Source organism: Vanessa cardui, chromosome 12 (assembly GCF_905220365.1).
Source record: "Vanessa cardui chromosome 12, ilVanCard2.1, whole genome shotgun sequence".
Classification (NCBI taxonomy): Eukaryota; Metazoa; Arthropoda; class Insecta; order Lepidoptera; family Nymphalidae; genus Vanessa; species Vanessa cardui.
This window is the reverse complement of record NC_061134.1, coordinates 1,117,330-1,137,362: the sequence shown is the minus strand read 5'-3', so window position 1 is coordinate 1,137,362 and position 20,033 is coordinate 1,117,330. Positions and strand designations below refer to the sequence as shown.

The following is a 20,033-nucleotide window of genomic DNA, read 5'->3' as shown; positions in this document are numbered from 1 at the left end:
AGTTGAAACTCTTGAAGGTGAAACTACTAATGAGTTTGAAAGTTTTAATTTCTTAAACTTTAATGTTACGAAGTTGTGAAGGGCTGCAAGGTTAAGTTTCAAATACTTTCAAATTAATTGCTACGTTACAAATGGCAATCAAAATTCTAGTTTAGATTGTTTTAGTATGCTTTTATTACGTCAGAAATATACGCCAATAGAAACTATAAAAATAATGAACTTTATAAAATGTAAAGTTAATTTGTGTAATATAATAAATTTAGAAATTTAGTTAAATGTTATTATTCCAAATAATATATGTATTTTTAAAAAAGGAATACTTTTTAAATACCAAACAACTTATAAATTGTATCATTTTAATTTACCACCTCTTTCGATGTCAACGATTCGAATTTTAAATCTTCAAAAGTGATCAATGCAATGAAACAATGATTAATCGATTCTATGAGTCACTATTCAAAAATCGATACAAAGCTGACGCGAAGCATAGAATCCATAGAGATTTATTTTTTCATGTCAGAATACGTTGAGCTTTAGCTCGAGTGAATGTTAGTCGGAGTGAGTCACTCGTAGCGGTGAATCTGTCATGTAACGAGCAATAAAATAATTGTGCTTGTTGCGGTCCGTTTGTTGTACACTTCAGCTTTGTGTGGGTGTTAACGGTTATACACACTGAAATAAGTAATTTTACTACATACTACATTGCGAATAGACGTTAAGTGTTTAAACATTCACTTACTTAGTATACGAACGGTAACGTTTTTGTCCTCTTAGATTCTGTGTCTATTTCGAATGTGTTAATTGGTTATTTTTATTATTCTATATTCATGTTCTATTCAAATACTATTATCTACTATCATAAGGTGTATCATAAGTACGTTCATATAATCTTCGTTGACACTAAGTTAGGTTTTTCCAGGTATACTGTAACGTTATGCCAAAAGTATATTTTAAAAAAATACAGGAAATCAAGGACATTATTTTTCAGTATTTGACGTGATATTAGTATATTAGGTTAGGGTAAATAAAAGAGAGGTTTGGTTCTGAAACATTTAAAATTATTTCGCTGAAAAAACACTATCTAAAAACTGACGCACAAAATACTAAATTGACAATCAACTGAAGTACGTATTACTATCCAATAGTAATATATTCTTTTATGGTTTTATATATATACTAACTAATCCCAGGAGATTAGATTTTTCCTTTAAATATTAATTTATCATCAAAGAAAACAAAATCAACGTAAATACATCTGTAAACTAACCTAAAAACCTGCAAAAAGTCTTCGCAAGTAAAATTGGTCATGATTCATACAATACATCAAACCTGATTTACGTTATTTCGTGGTTATCGATGAAAAAAATCAGCGCAGCAGTGGGCGGCGCGACTTGTATAAATTATACCGTAACGGTGAGACGGCGAGCCGTTATATCGAGACGACTAAGGATGCTGAGACGAAATCTTGGTAGCTCTTGCAAACTTTATAAGTATCGATAATAACGTACAAATATATACTCAATAACGAGTTAAAAAATATATTCAATAATAGATTTGAATTCAGAATGAAGTTAATGATGAAATTGTTAAAGGATGATAGACGCACTATAAAATTATTAGCAGTTTGCGTTTTATCGGAAACGCTATTGAAATTAAAATTATTTCAGCAACAATTTTATAGGCAATGGTAATGTTACCATCAGATGAACCATTTGTCCGTCAGTAATTAGTAACAGCCTGTAAATATCCTACTGCTGTCTTCTTTCCCTTTGAGGAAAAGGTAAGGAGCATATTTCTCTGCGCTGCCCGAATGCATATTGGTAGATTTACATATGGTAGAACTTCGTTGAAATTAGACACATGCAGGTTTCCTCGTGATGTTTTCCTTCATCGTCGTGCTCGAGATGAATTATAAAAACAAATTAAGCACATGAAAATTAAGTGGAGCTTGCCTGGGTCTTGCGTTCTAACCACTGGGCCATCTCGGCACCTTAACTAACTTTCCATTATTTTTTATACAACACTGAATAACAGATTAATGTCAACTCACCGAGAAAAGACGTCACAAGGCACTAACGGCTTATCGTAGTAAAAACATCTTAAGCAAAATTTAATTTCTTTACTAAAATATGGATAACTTGCGAAATAATGACCCAATGAAAAATAATAACTACATTTAACAGTTATTGCTACGTTTAAAAAATGTTTGACGATAACGACCGTCATTAAAATTACAAAGATAACTTGAATGGTATAGGACCTGTATTTTACCTCTATATTACAATTTACCTTTTTTTTTACATTTTTCCGACATGTTTAACAATTGTCGTTCTATTTCAACTAATTTACACAAAAACCTAAACTCGGCAAATGTAGTGTAGGACGTCCTCAGGCACGGTGGAGTGACGATTTACGCAAGGCGGCAGGCAGGAGCTGGATGCGAGTAACCAGAAAGACCACAGTGGCGTGCACTGGGAGAGGCCTATGTACAGCAGTGGACGGGTACGGGCTGATGATGATGATGACACAAAAAACTTAATAAATTATAAACCTTAACCTTCCTTATGAATCCCTCTGTCTATTAGTGAAAACCGTATAAAAATCCGCTCAGTAGTTTTGAATTTATCGCGAACAAACAGACAGGCCGGGGGACTTTATTACAATATGTAGTGACACTGATATTTGAAATCCGTTGTTGTATTCTTTTGATTATATTTATACATATATGTATATCGTATCACTACTGTACGTAAATGTAATTTGGTTGTTAAAATCTATTTAGAGCTTCGTAATTAAACATGGAACTTGACGGCCTGACATTAACGTAAGTCAATAATGACGTATTGAAACATGAAAGCGATCGCGGAGGCTGATTCATCGGAACTCAAGTCATTAACATACAATAAAATATTAGTAAAGTAAAGTAACAGCCTGTGTGTACATTTCCCACTGCTGAGATAAAACCTCCTCTTCCATTAAGGGGGTTTGGAACATATTCCACTACGCTGTTCCAATGCGGGTTGGTGGAATGCACTTGTGGCGGAATTTCAATGAAATTAGACACATGCAGGTTTCTTCACGATGTTTTCCTTCACCGCCGAGCACGAGATGAATTATAAACACAAATTAAGCACATATATATAGAGGTGCTTGCCTGGGTTTGAACCCGCAATCATCGGTTAAGGTGCACCGCGTTCTAACCACTGAGCCATCTCAGCTCAATAAAATATTACCAATATTAATAAAATCATCTGTATTCTATATCTTTACTTTACTTTTTTACTTTACTGTATTATAAAAAAAAAACTACGTTAAAATATCTACGGTAAAGTGGCGTTACACATATATATTTTTTTTATTTAGTGCTGACCTGGATCTTATCTGACCAAGATAATCTTAAATTTAAATCTCAAGTCCGAGATGATCGAAAACTACCGTTACTGTATGAATTCGTTCCAAGTGACGCACCGAGTTCAAGGACATGGCGACTACCGAGACACGTAAAAGATAAGCAAGTCGGAATCGTATCACAACGAATAACGACACAATACATACATATTGCATAACAAAACATGCATAGCAAAATATAAAATCAAATAGAAACTCAAATTGCATAACAATTTGAGTCATTGGAACAGCGTGAACAAACCAACCCGTATTGGAACAGCGTGGTGGAATATGTTCCATACCTTCTCCTCAAAAAGGGAGAGGAGGCCTTTAGCCCAGCAGTGGGAATTTACAGGCTGTTGTTGTTGTTGTTTGTTGAGTCATTGAAACAGTACCACCGGTTCGAAAAAGAAAATACCCTGACCTGAGAAGAACCGGCGAAAGAAACTCAGCAGGATTTTTTTTTGTCTCATATCTTATATAAACAATTTAAATGAAATGAAATAGCCAAGAGGCGATCGTTTCATTCCCAATAACATAATAACGCTGAAGTTTTTCCATCAGTCGGATTTAAAGAAAATCGTTGCGTGATATATGTATACCCTCATTGTTGATAAATGATTATAAATATATACCAAATAACATTTTAACAAAACCCATAGCATTGGATGAAACAGCACAGTATTTATTAGCAATTAGTTTTAATGTAAATAATGAAGAGAATATTATACATAAAACAGAATTACAATTACACAACATACGTATTATTTAAGATAAGAACTTATAAGAGAATATGAGTTAAAACCTCACTTAATAGTAAGTACCTAATTCATTAATTATCAATTCATAGTAATATCTTAACTTGAAAAAACAATTAAAACGTATATGAATGCTCTCTCAGGTTATTTAACAAGAGGCAGACGAAATATAAATAATAATAATTAAAGTGACAGCTCTCTCGACGTTTTAACAAAGTCGTTTCACTTCCGGGAATTTGTATTCGATTTGTTGCTACACAATAATGTACCGCGCGCTCCATCTGCCCTTTGTTTTATTTTAATCTAAGTAAAGGCTTTTCTCTCAAGGGTAAATTAAAATTCATCAGTTTAGTAATGGAAGAAGGCAACACCGCCGTTACTTCATATTAAGCACATTTAAGTCATGGTAAAATATAATTTCATAATTATAAACAAATAAATATTTATGAACCTTTTAAGCGTCATTTATTGCGCACTTAATTATCAAGTAATTAACGTCTTGGCTCTGGGCGTTAGCTATATGAAACTCTTAGATATTCCGTACATATACTTTATTCACGGCTGAAGCCGCGGGATTTTCAGAAAAGTACCAAAAATTATCATAAAGAATACCCAAATTTGTATTTATTACCCAATTTTGTACGTTACATGTTTTTTTAAGAAGAATTCCATCCCTTTAGGGTTTCAGAAAACGTAGATGAATCAGAAATTGCAGGGCTTATCGCAAGCGCACCTGAATGGATCATACCTGTATATTCAACCACCAAATCTAATGCCTCGTATTGTTTTGTTCTGGTATGAAGGACAGTCAGTTTGAGCCACAAGGTCTTAGCATTTAAGATCCAAGACTTGGTAGCGTATTGGCAATTTCAATTGACACAATCAGACTCATTTCCCTAATTTGCGTATCAATTTACCAATTTATATTTCTTAAGACTCTCTACTTAAACTTTATTCTTTTCTTCATATTCCTCATGCGAAATGACCAGAAATAATTGTTTTTCAACGATGTACATACATTGATCATGACTACGTGCAAATATTATATAAGTAAGACAGGAAATGTTTTTAATATGTAAATATGTCTATGTATAGATTTATTAATTAAACATTAAAATACACAGCCGAATGAATTAGATGTTAATATATGTGCGTTCATTTGACATGGTCCGGCGGATAGTAACAATGATTCAAACTTCAAAGCGTCTCGTCGGGTCAAACGCGGATAAGCACCTCAGTTTTTCAAATGCATATAACGATTCGTGGTGCGAAGCTATCATGAATATATGTTAATACCTATAACAAATACATCTAAACATCGACAAAGACTAATTTTAAATATTACCCAAGCTAGCCAAGGGTCTTAAGCACCTTTATTTTTTCACAACGGAATACGAAGACTTTTCCCTTTGTAGCCCTTTGTATCTGACCTGACCAAACAGAACTCAAGTCAAAAATCTTTATTGAATATGGAAGTATTACACTTGCTTATTGATAGTAAAATCTACCACAAGCTCTGAACTAATGGCTTTACGTGCTTTCTGTGATAGCGTTATCGCTGACTTCCTCCAAACATGGAGGTGCTGCTAAGAATTTCTTAAAAGATAACTCACATAGCCCGGGGTTTGAACCCAGGAACTTACCTCAAACAAATCTTTGCACCAGTCAATAAAATTTCATAAATAGCTACCTAAAGAAATGTGGAATTTTAATTAGCGAACCATGAACTAAGACAATGAAGCGAGGAAAATGGCGCGAAGTAATATGACGCATTATAGAGTTATTATTTGTCATACAAGTCACACAAACAATTCAAAGATCATAAAGTTATTGTTCTACAACTTCCTATTTCCAAAACGGCGCTTGTTCATTTTATTGATTTCAAATTTCAATACTGATAAACCAAAAATTTTATCAAAATAATAACAAAATTTAAATATATAAGACATTTAAAATCTGTAACAAAACAAAAATCGGGTATAATATACATTTTATGATACAAATATATACATACTCTTAAGTATGTACATATATTACGTGTTTATTTATTATCTATATTAATATTATAATTGCAAAAATGACTGCATCTCTATCTGTTCCTCTTTTACGATCAAATAGCTGAACCGAATTTATTGAACGTCAACTTTTTACCGTTTAATCCCAACCAATTAGTCTTGATAAAATCTATCTATAGAACGAATTCGAATTATAGGATTAAATTTACAATAAAGATCAATATGAATTTATGAAAAACACAGATTACAAATAAAGCTAAATCTAGAGCAAGTGTCAACGTTTTACTTCGAAAATAGCAACTTATGAGAACTCGTGTTTCAGACATCTAAGGGAAAAGTCTTTTCCTTTGACGCGGAAAATACAACTGCGAAAGCTTTACAAGCTCAGCGCCGTTAAATACTAGGTCAGAACATTGTTCTGCTTGATATGAACTAAGTTAAGGATACGTATTATCGAAAAGTAATACAGTAGTACGTAGTAGTAATTTCCCACTGCTGGACTAAGGACACCTATTCCTATTAAGAAGAAGGGACCCTGCTCCACTACGCTGTAAACGCTCTAATTCGAGTCAGTTGATACAAATGTGGCACAATTTCATTGAGCAAGAGATGAAATATGAACAAAAATTAAGCTCATAAAAATAAAGCTTAGCTTGCTTAGATTTGGACCCATTAACATCTTTAAGGACTCGCTAATTTCCACTCTCGACGAATAATAATGATCAGGGTAAAAGAAAATGACGATTATTCAAAAAACTTCATTTAAAATTAGAATTTCTTATTAATTGTCAAAATACTACAACCGGTTGAAAAAAGAAACACCACAGATGTTTCATTCCCAAGACGTGCTATCATATAGATAAATACTTCAGACTATACTCAAGTTATACTTTGTAAATAAGTGATATCTAATCAGACAAATAAATAAGACTCATTATGACTATTGTTTTCTAAAAAAAGAGTAGATTTAAGTGATAATTTTAATGAAAGTCTCTAGATGCAATGCCATGTTAATAAAACAAGTCATCAAAATATAGAATAATTGAACTGAGTAACGTCAAAATGCATTTTCTTCTCCGCCGAGCGTGAATTATAAAAACATATGAAATACATGGAAATTAAATTTTACTCGAGCCGCAATCTTTAGATACGCCAAGCGTTTTCTAACATCTATACTAAGCCGGGCCATTTCCAATATTATAGTCTTGATTTCAATTAATTCATCATCATCCTCCTGCCCTTAGGCCTTATCCCAATTTACTTGGGATCGGCGCAGCATGTCTTCTTCTTCTATATTTCCCCATCTGACGTCATCTCACAAGTAACAGTCTTTGCAGCCATATCATCTTTGACAGAATCCATCCATCGTTTCATTGGTCGTCCCCTTTCTCTATATCCATCCACATACATGCTCAAGATTTCAATTTATTAATTCTAAATATTAACAAGTAACTTAAACGAGACATTTTTTTGTTATTATTAATAAAAACAAAAAAGTGAAAATAAACGACCAATCAACGAAACAAAACTCAATTTCACTTCGAAGTTTCAAATAAAATATTATAATCATGGAATGATCGGATCATTCGAGTCCCGCTATGAAAGGCACCTTACACAACATTCGACTTTATGGTTGTAAATATAACATTTAGTGTGTTATAATTACAAAACTGCGGACCACTGGCTGGTTCGCCTTCACCTAAAAATGCTAATCGCTAGCGGTACCGAGACGCGCACAAATCTAACGGTAAAGGACTGACCAGTTTACACTGAACCCGCGTCTGGCCATCGTGGAAGCATGTTACGGCTTAACCTTTGATTATTTTTGTGTCTAGTAAGACTGTTGAAGCTGAGAACGTGTTGAACAAAATTGTAACCAACAATTGGCCACTAAGTACACGCACACTATTAAAGAAATATGACGTTTGGAGTGTATCAAGCATAGCTGTCACGCACACAAAGTAAAATTGACTCGTTTGATTTAGCTCATTTAAGTGCGCTACCTGGATTTTTAAATAATCTAAGGACTTAAAGTTATTAATTTCGGGATATTTACCATGTTTTTTATTTTTGTTCGGTGGAGCTCGATATTTCGACATTGTCTACGAATGTCTTGTTTACGAGACTCAAAATCCAATCTAAGGACTTATCCAAAACCCATATTCGATATTAATTTCTTTAAGCATCAGAAGATAAAATAATATATTATTTGATTATTGACTGTTTTAACAACTGAACACACAGCAGACGGAATGATTTAAAATTTCAACATCAAAATACATTTTAAAGATGCTATCTTAATGTTTAAATTATTCTTATTGGGGATATTCTTAATCGTTTTAAGTTATATATGAATCAGCTTAAATTTTAATAATAACGACTTTCTTATGGCAACATTAAAATTGTGTAAGTCAAATTAAAGAACGTGACCTAATAAATACAGATGATATAAATAAGGTTACGAATTTTATTTCTATTTTCAAAAACAAAAGTGTTTTTTACCATACCAGAATTAAGGACAACACATTTCATATTTATTGAGTTAATTCTTAGTGTGTATTCATACCAAAATGTTATCGAAAAAAAACTTTACCGGCTTTATTGGCTAAGCCTTTGTAAAATAGGTTTGTTTAAAGAGGGATACTCGTAAGATCGCGATCATTCGAATACATTTACACAACGATATGACTTTGTTTTTAGAGAAAGTTTTTATCGTTTCAAATTTTCATTTTATATCTTATCTGTGTTCCATTATTTTATTATTATAATACGGACTCTAATATGATTTTATAATTGTATTTTTGTAAAATATCGTCTTACATTACCGTGTAAACCATAGACCACTATTCTATCTATTCTGTCTATTCTCAAATAATCTGGTAAAATACTTTTGTTATTGTTTGTCTATTTTTGTTGTCGTGTTATGTTAATAATAAATTAAAGCATTTCAGATTTAAAAAAAAAACTATCAATTTCTATCGTAAAAATCGTATAAGATTTGTTGAATTTAAGAAACAAAAAATTTAAGCATCATAAGATACCCAAAGAAACAAAGGTATAAGTAAATGACAATTATATGCGTGTCGAAGTGTAATAAATACGGAAGCAATTTTAAAAATGTTCGAAGCGAAAGAGACCCCAAAAGGTCACAGCAATGTGCCGTACGCATTTGCGAACGTTGCGATAAAAATTTGCAATACAAACTAGTGACTTTTGATGAATAATGAACGCGGCAGTATTTCGCACGAGTACCTTAAACAGCGGTATTGACAGATCATAATTTAACGTCTTCCGTGTTTAAATGAGACTACGTCTAACTTAAGGCGAGCATGATGACATTATTAATTCGTTAATTATCTCCAGGGGGAAATCATTGCTAGAACTTCTTATTGGTTTAAATATTAAAATCGTTTAAACTATAACTAGATTCTAGATTCCTTATTACGTTCTTAATTTAAATTTATTATTTAAAATGCGAACACAACTTTTTTATTCAAATTGACCGTCAAAAATCTATCACCAGTTCGGAAATAAAAACCTCTCTCCTACATTGAATTAGGGGAGGAACTATGCGGTATTTTTTTAGATTATAATAGATTTCACACCAATAGTAGTTATTACACTACTATTGGTGTGAAATCTATTATACTGTTACTGACGACCTCCGTGGTCGAGTGGCGTGTACACCGGTTTTCATGGGTCACGCCACTCTGAGGTCCCGGTGTTCGATTCCCGGCCGAGTCGATGTAGATTACCATTAGTTTTCTATGTTGTCCTGGGTCTGGGTGTTTGTGGTACCGTCGTTACTTCTGATTTCCATAACACAAGTGCTTCAGCTACTTACATTGGGATCAGAGTAATGTATGTGACGTTGTCTCATATTTATTTATTATTATTATTTATTATTACAAAAAAAAAACGTATTTCCAGCGACATATGTTGTATGTTGCAAATCGATAAGAGCGTATGTGCATTGGATGCATGATGCAAGACACTGCTCTTAATCCGGAGAGAACTTGACAATCTAACACTAACATTGAAGTTGATTTATCAGTATTCAGAGTGCGGAGACACTTTCGATAAACGGGGCCATCTGAATGACAAGCACCTTTCACGCATTCGCAAATGCCGATCAAAACAACGTCAACAACAAAACGCACCAACAAACCCACAATCGTGCATCTTAAATTTACATTTGATTTCTCCTCAGATGTATTTATGTTGTTTATTGTCTTGTGGTTGAGGTAAAACGAAATTAGATTTCGACATTTCGCATCTCATTTTAGTTGCATGTTATTCAATAGAAAGCATTTAAGTTACTTTAATGTTTTGCAATAAATGACTCGATTTTATTTATATAAGTGAACACTAGAGAGAATTTATTTGGAAGTTATTTAGAAGGTTCCCATTTAAAAAAAGCGGTATTTTATGTAAGTAGTTTATGAATTGGTTTCTATGATATTTATGAAATTAATAAAGTTTGAAATATCTTTGTAATTTGAGTGATGCATTTGCCCAAGGTTTCTTGCTTGAATGTAATTGGTGGATGGATGGTAACTTTACATTTAACATAACCCTTTAAAATATGATTTTAAAACATTTGAAATAATTTGATTTAAATGGATTATTTATCAATATTGAAATTTTAATATTTACCTATATATAACTTATTAATAATCGTAAACTTTGTAGTCGTAAAGTTTATAAAGTAATGCGTTGTAACGTTAAATGGTTTATTTTCAAATCGGGCTGGTATTCCGATCAAATATACAAACAAGTTACAAATACGAAAGTTTATTTGGATGTTTGAATCGACGAGACAAAAATTTATAAACGATTATTTTTACTTACAAACAAGCCAGTGGCAGCTAGTTACTTAAGTAGCTATGTTCTAACACATCTCCATTGTTTAGAGGCTGCAGAAATATGGATACTGTGGATAAATTACATTTTTTATAGAAGAGAAGGCAAACTACAGGGAAGGGACGTGATGGAAAATAATTACCACCGCCCTACCAAATCTGCAACACAACCTTGCAAGTGCGTTGCCGGCCTTAAAAAAATGTGAAGAAAAATCTCGAAGGTTCCCAATTTCTATCGGTTCGGAAAAAGCGAAGATAAAGCTGATTCCACAATAGGTTTGCGGGGCAGAAAATGCCTTAAAAATCGCGTTGTTGAGGATTTTTGAGCATGTTTGTGGTGCAAAAATATGAATGTTAAGTAGGACAGAAGATCCTTCGAACGCTACTTGCTACAAGCCGCTTGTTGGGATGGAGACGGGCCTGTATATATGTATATAACTGATTCACAATAATATATCCATTTATGTGACATTAGGCAGTCTGGTCAATAGATGTGTCAAGATACATTATTGGTATGATTGGTGCAACAAAGCAAACATGTTGCAATTGTTACCCAATAAAGGTTCCCAACAGGCCGTGTCCGCTATAGATCTATTCACTGACGAAGGCCACTCTACGTTAAATTTATTCATTTTTAATAAAATAAACTTACAATTATCTTATTTGCATTTTTTGTTGTCAAAGACATCTTTTACGCAAGATAATATTTTAACGTGGACGATCGCGCCTTCTTTAATCCTATCCTCAGCTATTGATAACAAGGGGCGAGCTAAAGATCAGACGATGGTACCATTGCCAATAGAAGAAAGAAATTCTAAGCCAATCTTACATCAATATGCCACCAAAGTAAACAATGATGCTATTCCTACCCGTATTCACAGAGGCTCATTCGTCCAAACCGGAACAAAACAATACAAAATATTGTCCGGGAAGGAATGTATGTTGAATTGGTACCTACTCAGACTTCTACAAAGTAAGTTGTTCATTTTATATATTTTTACTCGCCCGCAACAAACGTGACTAAAAACGGCGTTAAAACGAGCGTGATAATAATAAACAACTAATAAAACGAAACATAAGCGACGTTTATGTCTTAATTAGTCCGCAGAGAACACGGCGGTCTAAGTGATAGCCATAAGTATAGTCTATGACCAAATTTGTACCAGATATAGTTGCAAAGGCACAAATATTATTTGATTACATTTCTATGTATTTCATTTTTTAGGCGACATATAGGTCACTTGCATTCTCATTCATATTTTCTAAAGTGAAGCCTTGGAAGGTTTGTTAGCATAGCAGCAACATAGTTTATATGTCCTACATATAAATTTGTATAAATTTGTACCGATTGCTAAAATGTTATACAGGCCAACTGAATGGCCTCTGATCGGATTACCAGTTATATCAACTTAATTACATTTTAAGTAACTACTACATCGCTTTTTACAATAGAGGTTTGCTTGTAAGGTGGCAGATCAAGTGAAAAAAATACTGTCTATTATACACGTTACGTTACATACGTTTACGAAAGATGCACAAGAAACATGCTCAACGCTCAAACAGCGATCTTTTTCAAACAAGAAAGAAACAGAAATAGGGGTGTACATAGCAAACATAATACATAATAAATACATCACAATGAAATAATAATATATTTAAAATATGGTAATGTATGGTACGACATATACCTCTTATGTCGTAATCTTCTAAATTTAAACTTCAGGTCCAATAAAATATTGTGCATTTAGAATGCACGTTATGCCGTTTGTCCAGCACGGGAACTGTTTCTAGTCGCATCCGATTCTATATAGCATAGAGAATGCATTTATGTTTGCGCACACACTTTTGCAATATAACAGTTACCGCTAGTTTCTCTTGAAAGTGTTAGTTAATAATATTTTATTGGTTATGACAACATGTTTCGGAAGTATGACTGTGAACGCTCTATAACTATTTTCTATACATGGTATTGTTGGGTTTCGGCTTCAAGGGTGAGTGAACCCGAGAAATTAAGTTCGGACATTGATGATAAAAGGACTGGTGGATATTTCTAACAGCGCCAATATCTATAAACAGTAGTGTAACTTTTTTTTTACCAATATGATAAATATTGTGTCAATAGTAATCTCTTTAAGTCTAGCATATAAAAAATAATTTATATGACAACTATATTAATTACTAGAAACCTAATACGTTAATTTTGAATTTATTCATTTCTATAAAATGTTTACAGTTGAGGTTATGCCCACCGCGCAGTCACTGAGGAGGGTAACTGAGATCTCGAGTATGTCATCAGACATCACTAATTGCCTTCGACGTTGAAATAAAAAAAAATCGAAGAGTCGGTTTCTATATAAGGTATGGTGATGGTATAATAATATGAAAGTAATAAAAACGAGAATTCCGACTGATTGATAAACATTTATTGACTGCCTCTTAGATCTACTGGCTTGCGGTTAGAGTTCAAATCGAAACGTTTTTCTTGTCGTAAATACTCAACACCGGGCCGCAGTCTGAATACACAATGTTTACAATTTGGTGCCTCGAAAAACCTCGTCCTGCGCCTAAATTATTTCCATTCATTTATGCACATGCACTTGTGCATTATTACATTTTAATATATTGTGCAACTGGCCAGGTCTTTTGAGCAAAACCACCTTTGTTAAAATTGATCTAGAGGTTACGCAAACTATTCAAAACTCAAACAGACTTTTACTTTAACTATAAGATTAATCGTGTACGCTTACTTTTGTGTAAACATCTGTATATGAAGGCTAATCTCTTCGTAATTTCATTATTTGTTATTTTATCTGTACGAAACTGGGGCAGATAGCTCAGAATACACGTGTATGTTTATTTTAAAAATTTTGTTCCATAAATAAAAATAAAAAAAACTAAAAGGCGAAGGGTGGAGTTGCTGCAGAGTTTGTTGGAACTCTGCAGACGGGTAATTAGCTATATAAATTAATTAGCACTGTTTCTGTTTTTTTTTTTAGTATACATAGTCCATGTCCAAAAGTTGTATGTATCTTATACATTTTATATTTGCTGCTCTAATGTAGGTTGTGATTCCGTATAGTTGGAAGTGAATTATTTAGTGGCAACACAAAATTGTGCAGTCATAAATTGACGTGAGTTACAGAACTGTGAAAGGAAGAACATTAAATAATAATATGAACATGAAATCAACAACAATTCTGTATAATAATTGAAATTTAGAATAAAACGAAACGAGTTCTAGTTCGTATTGATATAGTTCGCCCAAAGTGTAAACAAAGAAACGTCAAAATAACCTCGTATTTTAGTTTTGACCAAATTACAAGATTTATTTCGTTTACTTGAGTTAAGATAAGTTTTGAGTTCGAATTTCAGAATTTGGTTTAGAAAAAGTGTTGTGGTCGTTTTATTTTTGTATACGGCCATGAGATATAAACGTTTTAAAAGAGCAATGTCATAAATAATCTTATAGGAATTTGTACCAGCGTTAAAAGACATAGTTCTATAAACGTTACGCTATAATGATAAGAAATGTTTAAGAGTATCAGAAATAACAAGGAAATTATTGTAAAAGTGTCTAAAACGATAGGTTTCGCAACAAAGAGCCGTGGATCACAATATGACGAATGGGCTCAAAACAGTGAAAGTGATTTACCGACCCGTACCCGCAGCAGTAATCACATGACCGTGACCCGACACGAGGCGAATTGTATCGATTATCATCTCGATATTATCAATACGTTCGATACAAGAGTATCACAAAAGATACAACACTCTCCGAGTAACGGTGCATTTTTGTTCACTGTTTTCGTAGATAAGACGAGTAATCGTACTCACCTTGTAATAAACATCCATAAGGATGCTATCTGGTAACGACCGCAAGTCATTCCTTTCGCACTTGGATCTCTGCAAGTAGTTCACTAAATTAGTCAAACACACCTCGTACAGATTATCGGGTATTTTTTTCACGCGCACCGTCGCCGACGCGTCAGCCATTTTGGCGAGATAGAATAAAACTCGCTTCATTTTGCTCTGCGCTGCGACAAATGTCAATGACAGAACAGATCGATTCGCGCGATGTTCAAGTTGGTTTCTCACGTGCTATTGGATAGTTTATATAAACATTTCGTTTCTATTGGTTGAATAATATTCGTTATGATGAATAACCAAGGAATATTTTATCACAATTTTGGGGGTCATGTGATAAGTAACAAAACAAGGGAAGAGTATATAGGTATATGTTGGGACAAACCATCATCAGCTGATTTTTAAATCTGCGCGGGAGTTTTGATTTCACACGATGATACTGTATCAAATTATAAGTAGGTTTTTTCTGGTACCTGTTGACAAAAAACTTAATTTTTCTCAATCTTTATTATTATTTTTTGTGATTTATATCATTTTCGTCAATTAAGAAGTATAATTATTTAAATTCCGTAAATACTTACAAAAATCTTAAGAATACATATTTATTTATGTCTATATTTCACAACATAAATTATATGGATAGTATTTATATGTTAAGTTGGTTGTATGATCATGAAAAGGAAATGAACGCTATTTTCTTGGCAGAAATATTAACTAATATAAAACTACTTCGATGACAGCAATCAGGTGACCTTTACATAATACATTATTATCTTTAAACACGGAAGTAGAACACAAAACTAATTTATTGTTATATTTTCTTAGCGTTGACTGGCTTACGTAAAATCTGTATATAATAGATGACACACGTAATTGATCTTACAACAAACTTATTTGCCATTTAACTATTCTATTCTTTTATCTGATACCTTACTAGCACAGAATAGCAATCGCTTTAAAAACATGATATTTGGAAACAAATTGAATTTATACATTATCTTCTGTATATGTTAAATTAAAAGAACTAAACAAAATATAAAATCATCTATCAATAATCTCAGTTATTTTAAAGAAAAACCGATGCTACTAACGTTGATAACACCACACACAACAAACATTGCTGGCTACTCATGATTATTCGCAACATTTTAAGGAATAATTAATGAAAACTCGTATGAAATTTGAATATATTTATTCAAAACTAAAACATTTAACACTAAATAAAACAACACTGTTGTTTAAAACTAAACATTCTTTAAAGCTATCCTAGAGCAAAATAAATGCCTCATCTTATAACCAAACATAAATTCAAACTGAAAAACCCATTGGCATGAACATTTAATTATATTTTTTAATTCAATTTGTTATTTATTTATACAATATATAATGAGGCAGTCATAGTTTTCAAAGGATTTATTTCAATAGGTTGATTATCTGAAATTAACGGAAACAAAATATTCTATCACTTGAATGAAATTATTTTATGTACTACAACTCAGGGTTCCTCAGAAATAAGTTTCTACTACGAATTCGGTGTCTTTACTTATTTGCCAATGGTGAATTTTGAAATTCCTTCCAAAAGATTGATGTAGGCAGTGTGTTCGTACGCCGTGCTAAAGTCCGCCAGTTTCTGAACGAACTCGTTGCTGACACCTTTCTCTTCTAGCAGATTCATTAACAGATCATACAAGTACTGAAACAATTAAAATATTCAAATATAAGAAACAAAAACAAATTGTATATTTTTTTAATATGTTTATTAATGTAAAGTAAGATTTTTTAATTTAGTGTCATCACACATATTTATTTTGTATAAAGTCAACTTCTATATTAACAACACATAAATGGTGTTTTAAAAAATGTCACATCTCAATGAATGCTCTCTATATGTATAGAGAACAAACTTCAAATCAATGTATCAATATTCCCCATAATTGGCACTTGAAAGACTATAACAATAGATCAAGTATGGCGGATGTATGGGGTTACCGTAATGTCAGGGTTTGAACCCACGATCATCGATAATAATGTTACCGTTACACCGCGAGACCACGAGTATGTCTGCGTAGTAATGTGAAAAAGTCTAATATTTACTAAGAGTTGTGGTAATCCTAATAATAACTAGTGCTAAAATATTTTTTTTTATACAAACGTTATACTAATGGATTTTTATCAAAGTAGGTTAAGTAGGGTAGGTTTATTTTTTCGTTGTATAAGTCGTAAAAAATATTTATTTTCTAATTATTTTTTTCGTCATAATATTTGTCAGGAATAAAGAATAGCTATAAGAAAAATGAAACTGACGACAATCAGTCGATTGTAAAAATATTAACAGGTAAAAAAATAAAGTGGAGAACAGTTATCTTAAGCCGAAAAACGAATATACCAGTAAAAATTTGTAACATATAAACATGATTGTTACATATTGTAAAACTAAAATAAAAATTTGATTAAAGTTCAAATAAGACATTAGAGTTCTTTTTAAAATAATAAAAAAATAATTTGCTTCTAATAATTGATGCATAACCTTTATTATAGATCGTTAATAAAACGTAAAAGTGATTGAAGATTTTGCCAAAAGTATAAGACTATTAGCTAACTATCAAGAATTTTGAAAAATGTTTAAATGTTATGTCATCAAATAGTAGCGAGTAGTTCTTAAATAACCCATATACAATAAAAAAAATATATGAAATTTATATTATTTAAAAAAATATACATATAAAATTATTTATTTGAATGCAATAACAGCACTCACCCCATCTAACACATCACCGGCGACAGCGTACACCTTATCATTCCATTCTCCCTTGTGCAGTGTGACTTCATCAATGCCAAAGATGTCATCTGAAATTTAGGTTGCTAATTAAGACTTTGAAATTTTATTCTCTTAAAGTTTCTATTTTTAAATGAGCTAATATTTTATTTTTTATGATGGAAACAGTATTTTCGTATTATATTTTACTATTTTTGGTAATGTTACAAATAAAACAACTGTTGTTTGTTTATTTAGTAGTGGAATAGAATATAAAAATCGTTTTTGGAATGAAGTTCTTTTATGTGGCTTACAGTAACTTAAACTAAAAACTGAAAGAAAATGTCACATAAGGAAAAGGCATTTTTATTTTCTTGACTCATTATTTTTAAGTTCACAAATAAAAGATGCTTAATAGCCTAGCTCAACAAAATATTAATATCTATCATCATGGTATTTTTATGTCCATATTTATGACTAGTTATTTCTATGATTGAATATAAAATAATTTCTTACTATATTCTTCAGCATTGGTTGATGGCGGTTCTTGTAGGAAGGAGCAAGTGAAGCCAAGTGTTGTGTCACCTCGGACCAGGTCAACTTCAAACTGAGGCTTAGAGTGCATTTCAGAAAATTCCTGTTTCTCTGGTTGTGTGTCATCTGCAAAGTCTTCTGTGTCGACCGTATGATTCACATTGAATGTTATTCTCACACTGTAATATTTAATGTAAACCATAAATAAAAATCAACATACAACCTTGTATTTTATGATACATAGTTTTAATTGAGCTTGATATTATATATGCATGTTATTTATTATGTCAGATCATATCTATAAAGATAAAATAGTTATTCTAAGCATTTTAAAATATACACAGTGGCTAGGTCTTAATAGCTTTTAAATTTAGTCCATAGCACTATGTTACAGTACTTACAGTTCATCTTTCAGTTGTTTAGTCAAGATGACCTCAGCGCCATCACCTTTTACTGCAAATCCATCAACTTCAGTCGGTAAGGTCTTTACCTTCTGAGCTTTACGTTCTGCTACTATCTCTTCAGTAAGAAACTCTACTAGCTCCCGTTCACCTGTAATACAATAAAAATATATAAATAAAAAAAATTGAATAATGAGTTTTCACAGGAATACTACAAGTTAATTACTTAATGTAACTAAAAGTTTTTAATCATAAATCATTATCTAAGTGTAATTTATGTTGATGAAAATACTATTTTACATAATTCAACAAAATATATGAGCAGATACTGATAACAATATACATTTTCTCTTTATGAATTCAACATGATTAATATATAGTTTAAACCAATTAGCTTGAGAGTTACTAAATAAAATGAAAAAGATGAAGTTAATTCAAATAAAGAGTTAGGGTTATTTTACAACAAATATAGGTCCAATATTTGAATTCAGAAGTTAGACATGTACCAGAATGAACTAGATTTGTAATTTATTTTCTACAAGAATAATACTAAAAATATTTTACATTTATAAAATATTATTTACAGTTAGTAATTATTGAATGATTTGATATTAATCTAGATTACTACTTAGTAAAAATACTTTTTGGATAGGTTAGGATAGGATATGGATAACTTTGTGTATGGACGGACTCACCAAGGGGTTTAGTGGATGCAGTATTTTCATCCTCTTTATCTGGCAAATTATTTGTTAGTTACTTAAATATGCTAAATACTTACAGATACTTTAAAAATTATATGACTTAATAATACATAGAGGGTATACATTTTCATAAACTTTATTAATAGATGAGAAATAAGTATTTATTATTATTTTAGATTTTAGACATTTTAAAGACGGCATGCATTGGTTTTCCTAAAAGGATAAAGATATTTTATCTCATGATATGTCTTGATGGTGCAATCATAACCTCAAAGCTACTTTTAGGATGGGGGACGCTACCTTTCGTGTGAAGAGCTTTTAATCCACAGCCACAGCTGCATGTGTTGGAATGGTTGTGCAGGAGAATTGATGAAGCTGAAGTGCTATCCATCCTCTTGGAACAGCTCATATGCCATATTCCTCTCGTGAAGTCACGTTTTACAGGAACTTGTGTGCGGGACACTATACCCGCAGCAAGACTTGAATTTTTTACACAAGTCTGTAGTACCTTATGGGCTGTCCTTACCAAACCGCTCATTTTTATTTTTTCACGTAATAAGACTTCAAGAAAAGTGTTCAAAAATTGACAAGAATTGGAATCCCAATCCGCACACACCGGTACCGGTTCTCAAATTGCCAGTTGCAAATATTAATGATATATTCACAATATAATATCTAAAGAATAAAATTAATACATTATTTTTCTTATTAAATTGAAGGATTAACTTTTGTAAAATCAACAATTGAATTATTACT

General features: G+C 32.0%; 2 protein-coding genes across 3 annotated transcripts in view; both read right to left on the bottom strand.

Annotated features, from left to right (window-relative positions):
• Positions 1-15,061, bottom strand: part of LOC124534469 (amyloid protein-binding protein 2) — a 72,579-nt gene extending 57,518 nt beyond the window's left edge. Inside the window, exon 1 of one of the 2 annotated variants that reach the window (XM_047110361.1) lies at positions 14,857-15,061. In XM_047110361.1, coding sequence (XP_046966317.1) covers positions 14,857-15,045 — 189 coding nt within the window. In that variant the 5' untranslated portion in view covers positions 15,046-15,061. The remainder of the gene's footprint in view (positions 1-14,856) is intronic. The other variant, XM_047110363.1, reaches the window with a different exon arrangement.
• A 1,000-nt stretch (positions 15,062-16,061) lies between these two features.
• LOC124534084 (complement component 1 Q subcomponent-binding protein, mitochondrial) lies at positions 16,062-19,913 on the bottom strand. Its single transcript, XM_047109752.1, has 5 exons — positions 19,578-19,913; positions 18,577-18,727; positions 18,158-18,354; positions 17,645-17,733; positions 16,062-16,579 (listed from the first exon to the last, which is right to left on the bottom strand). The coding sequence occupies exons 1-5, from the start codon at positions 19,813-19,815 to the stop codon at positions 16,430-16,432; spliced, it is 825 nt and encodes a 274-aa protein (XP_046965708.1). The 5' UTR covers positions 19,816-19,913; the 3' UTR covers positions 16,062-16,429.
• Positions 19,914-20,033: the final 120 nt, after the last annotated feature.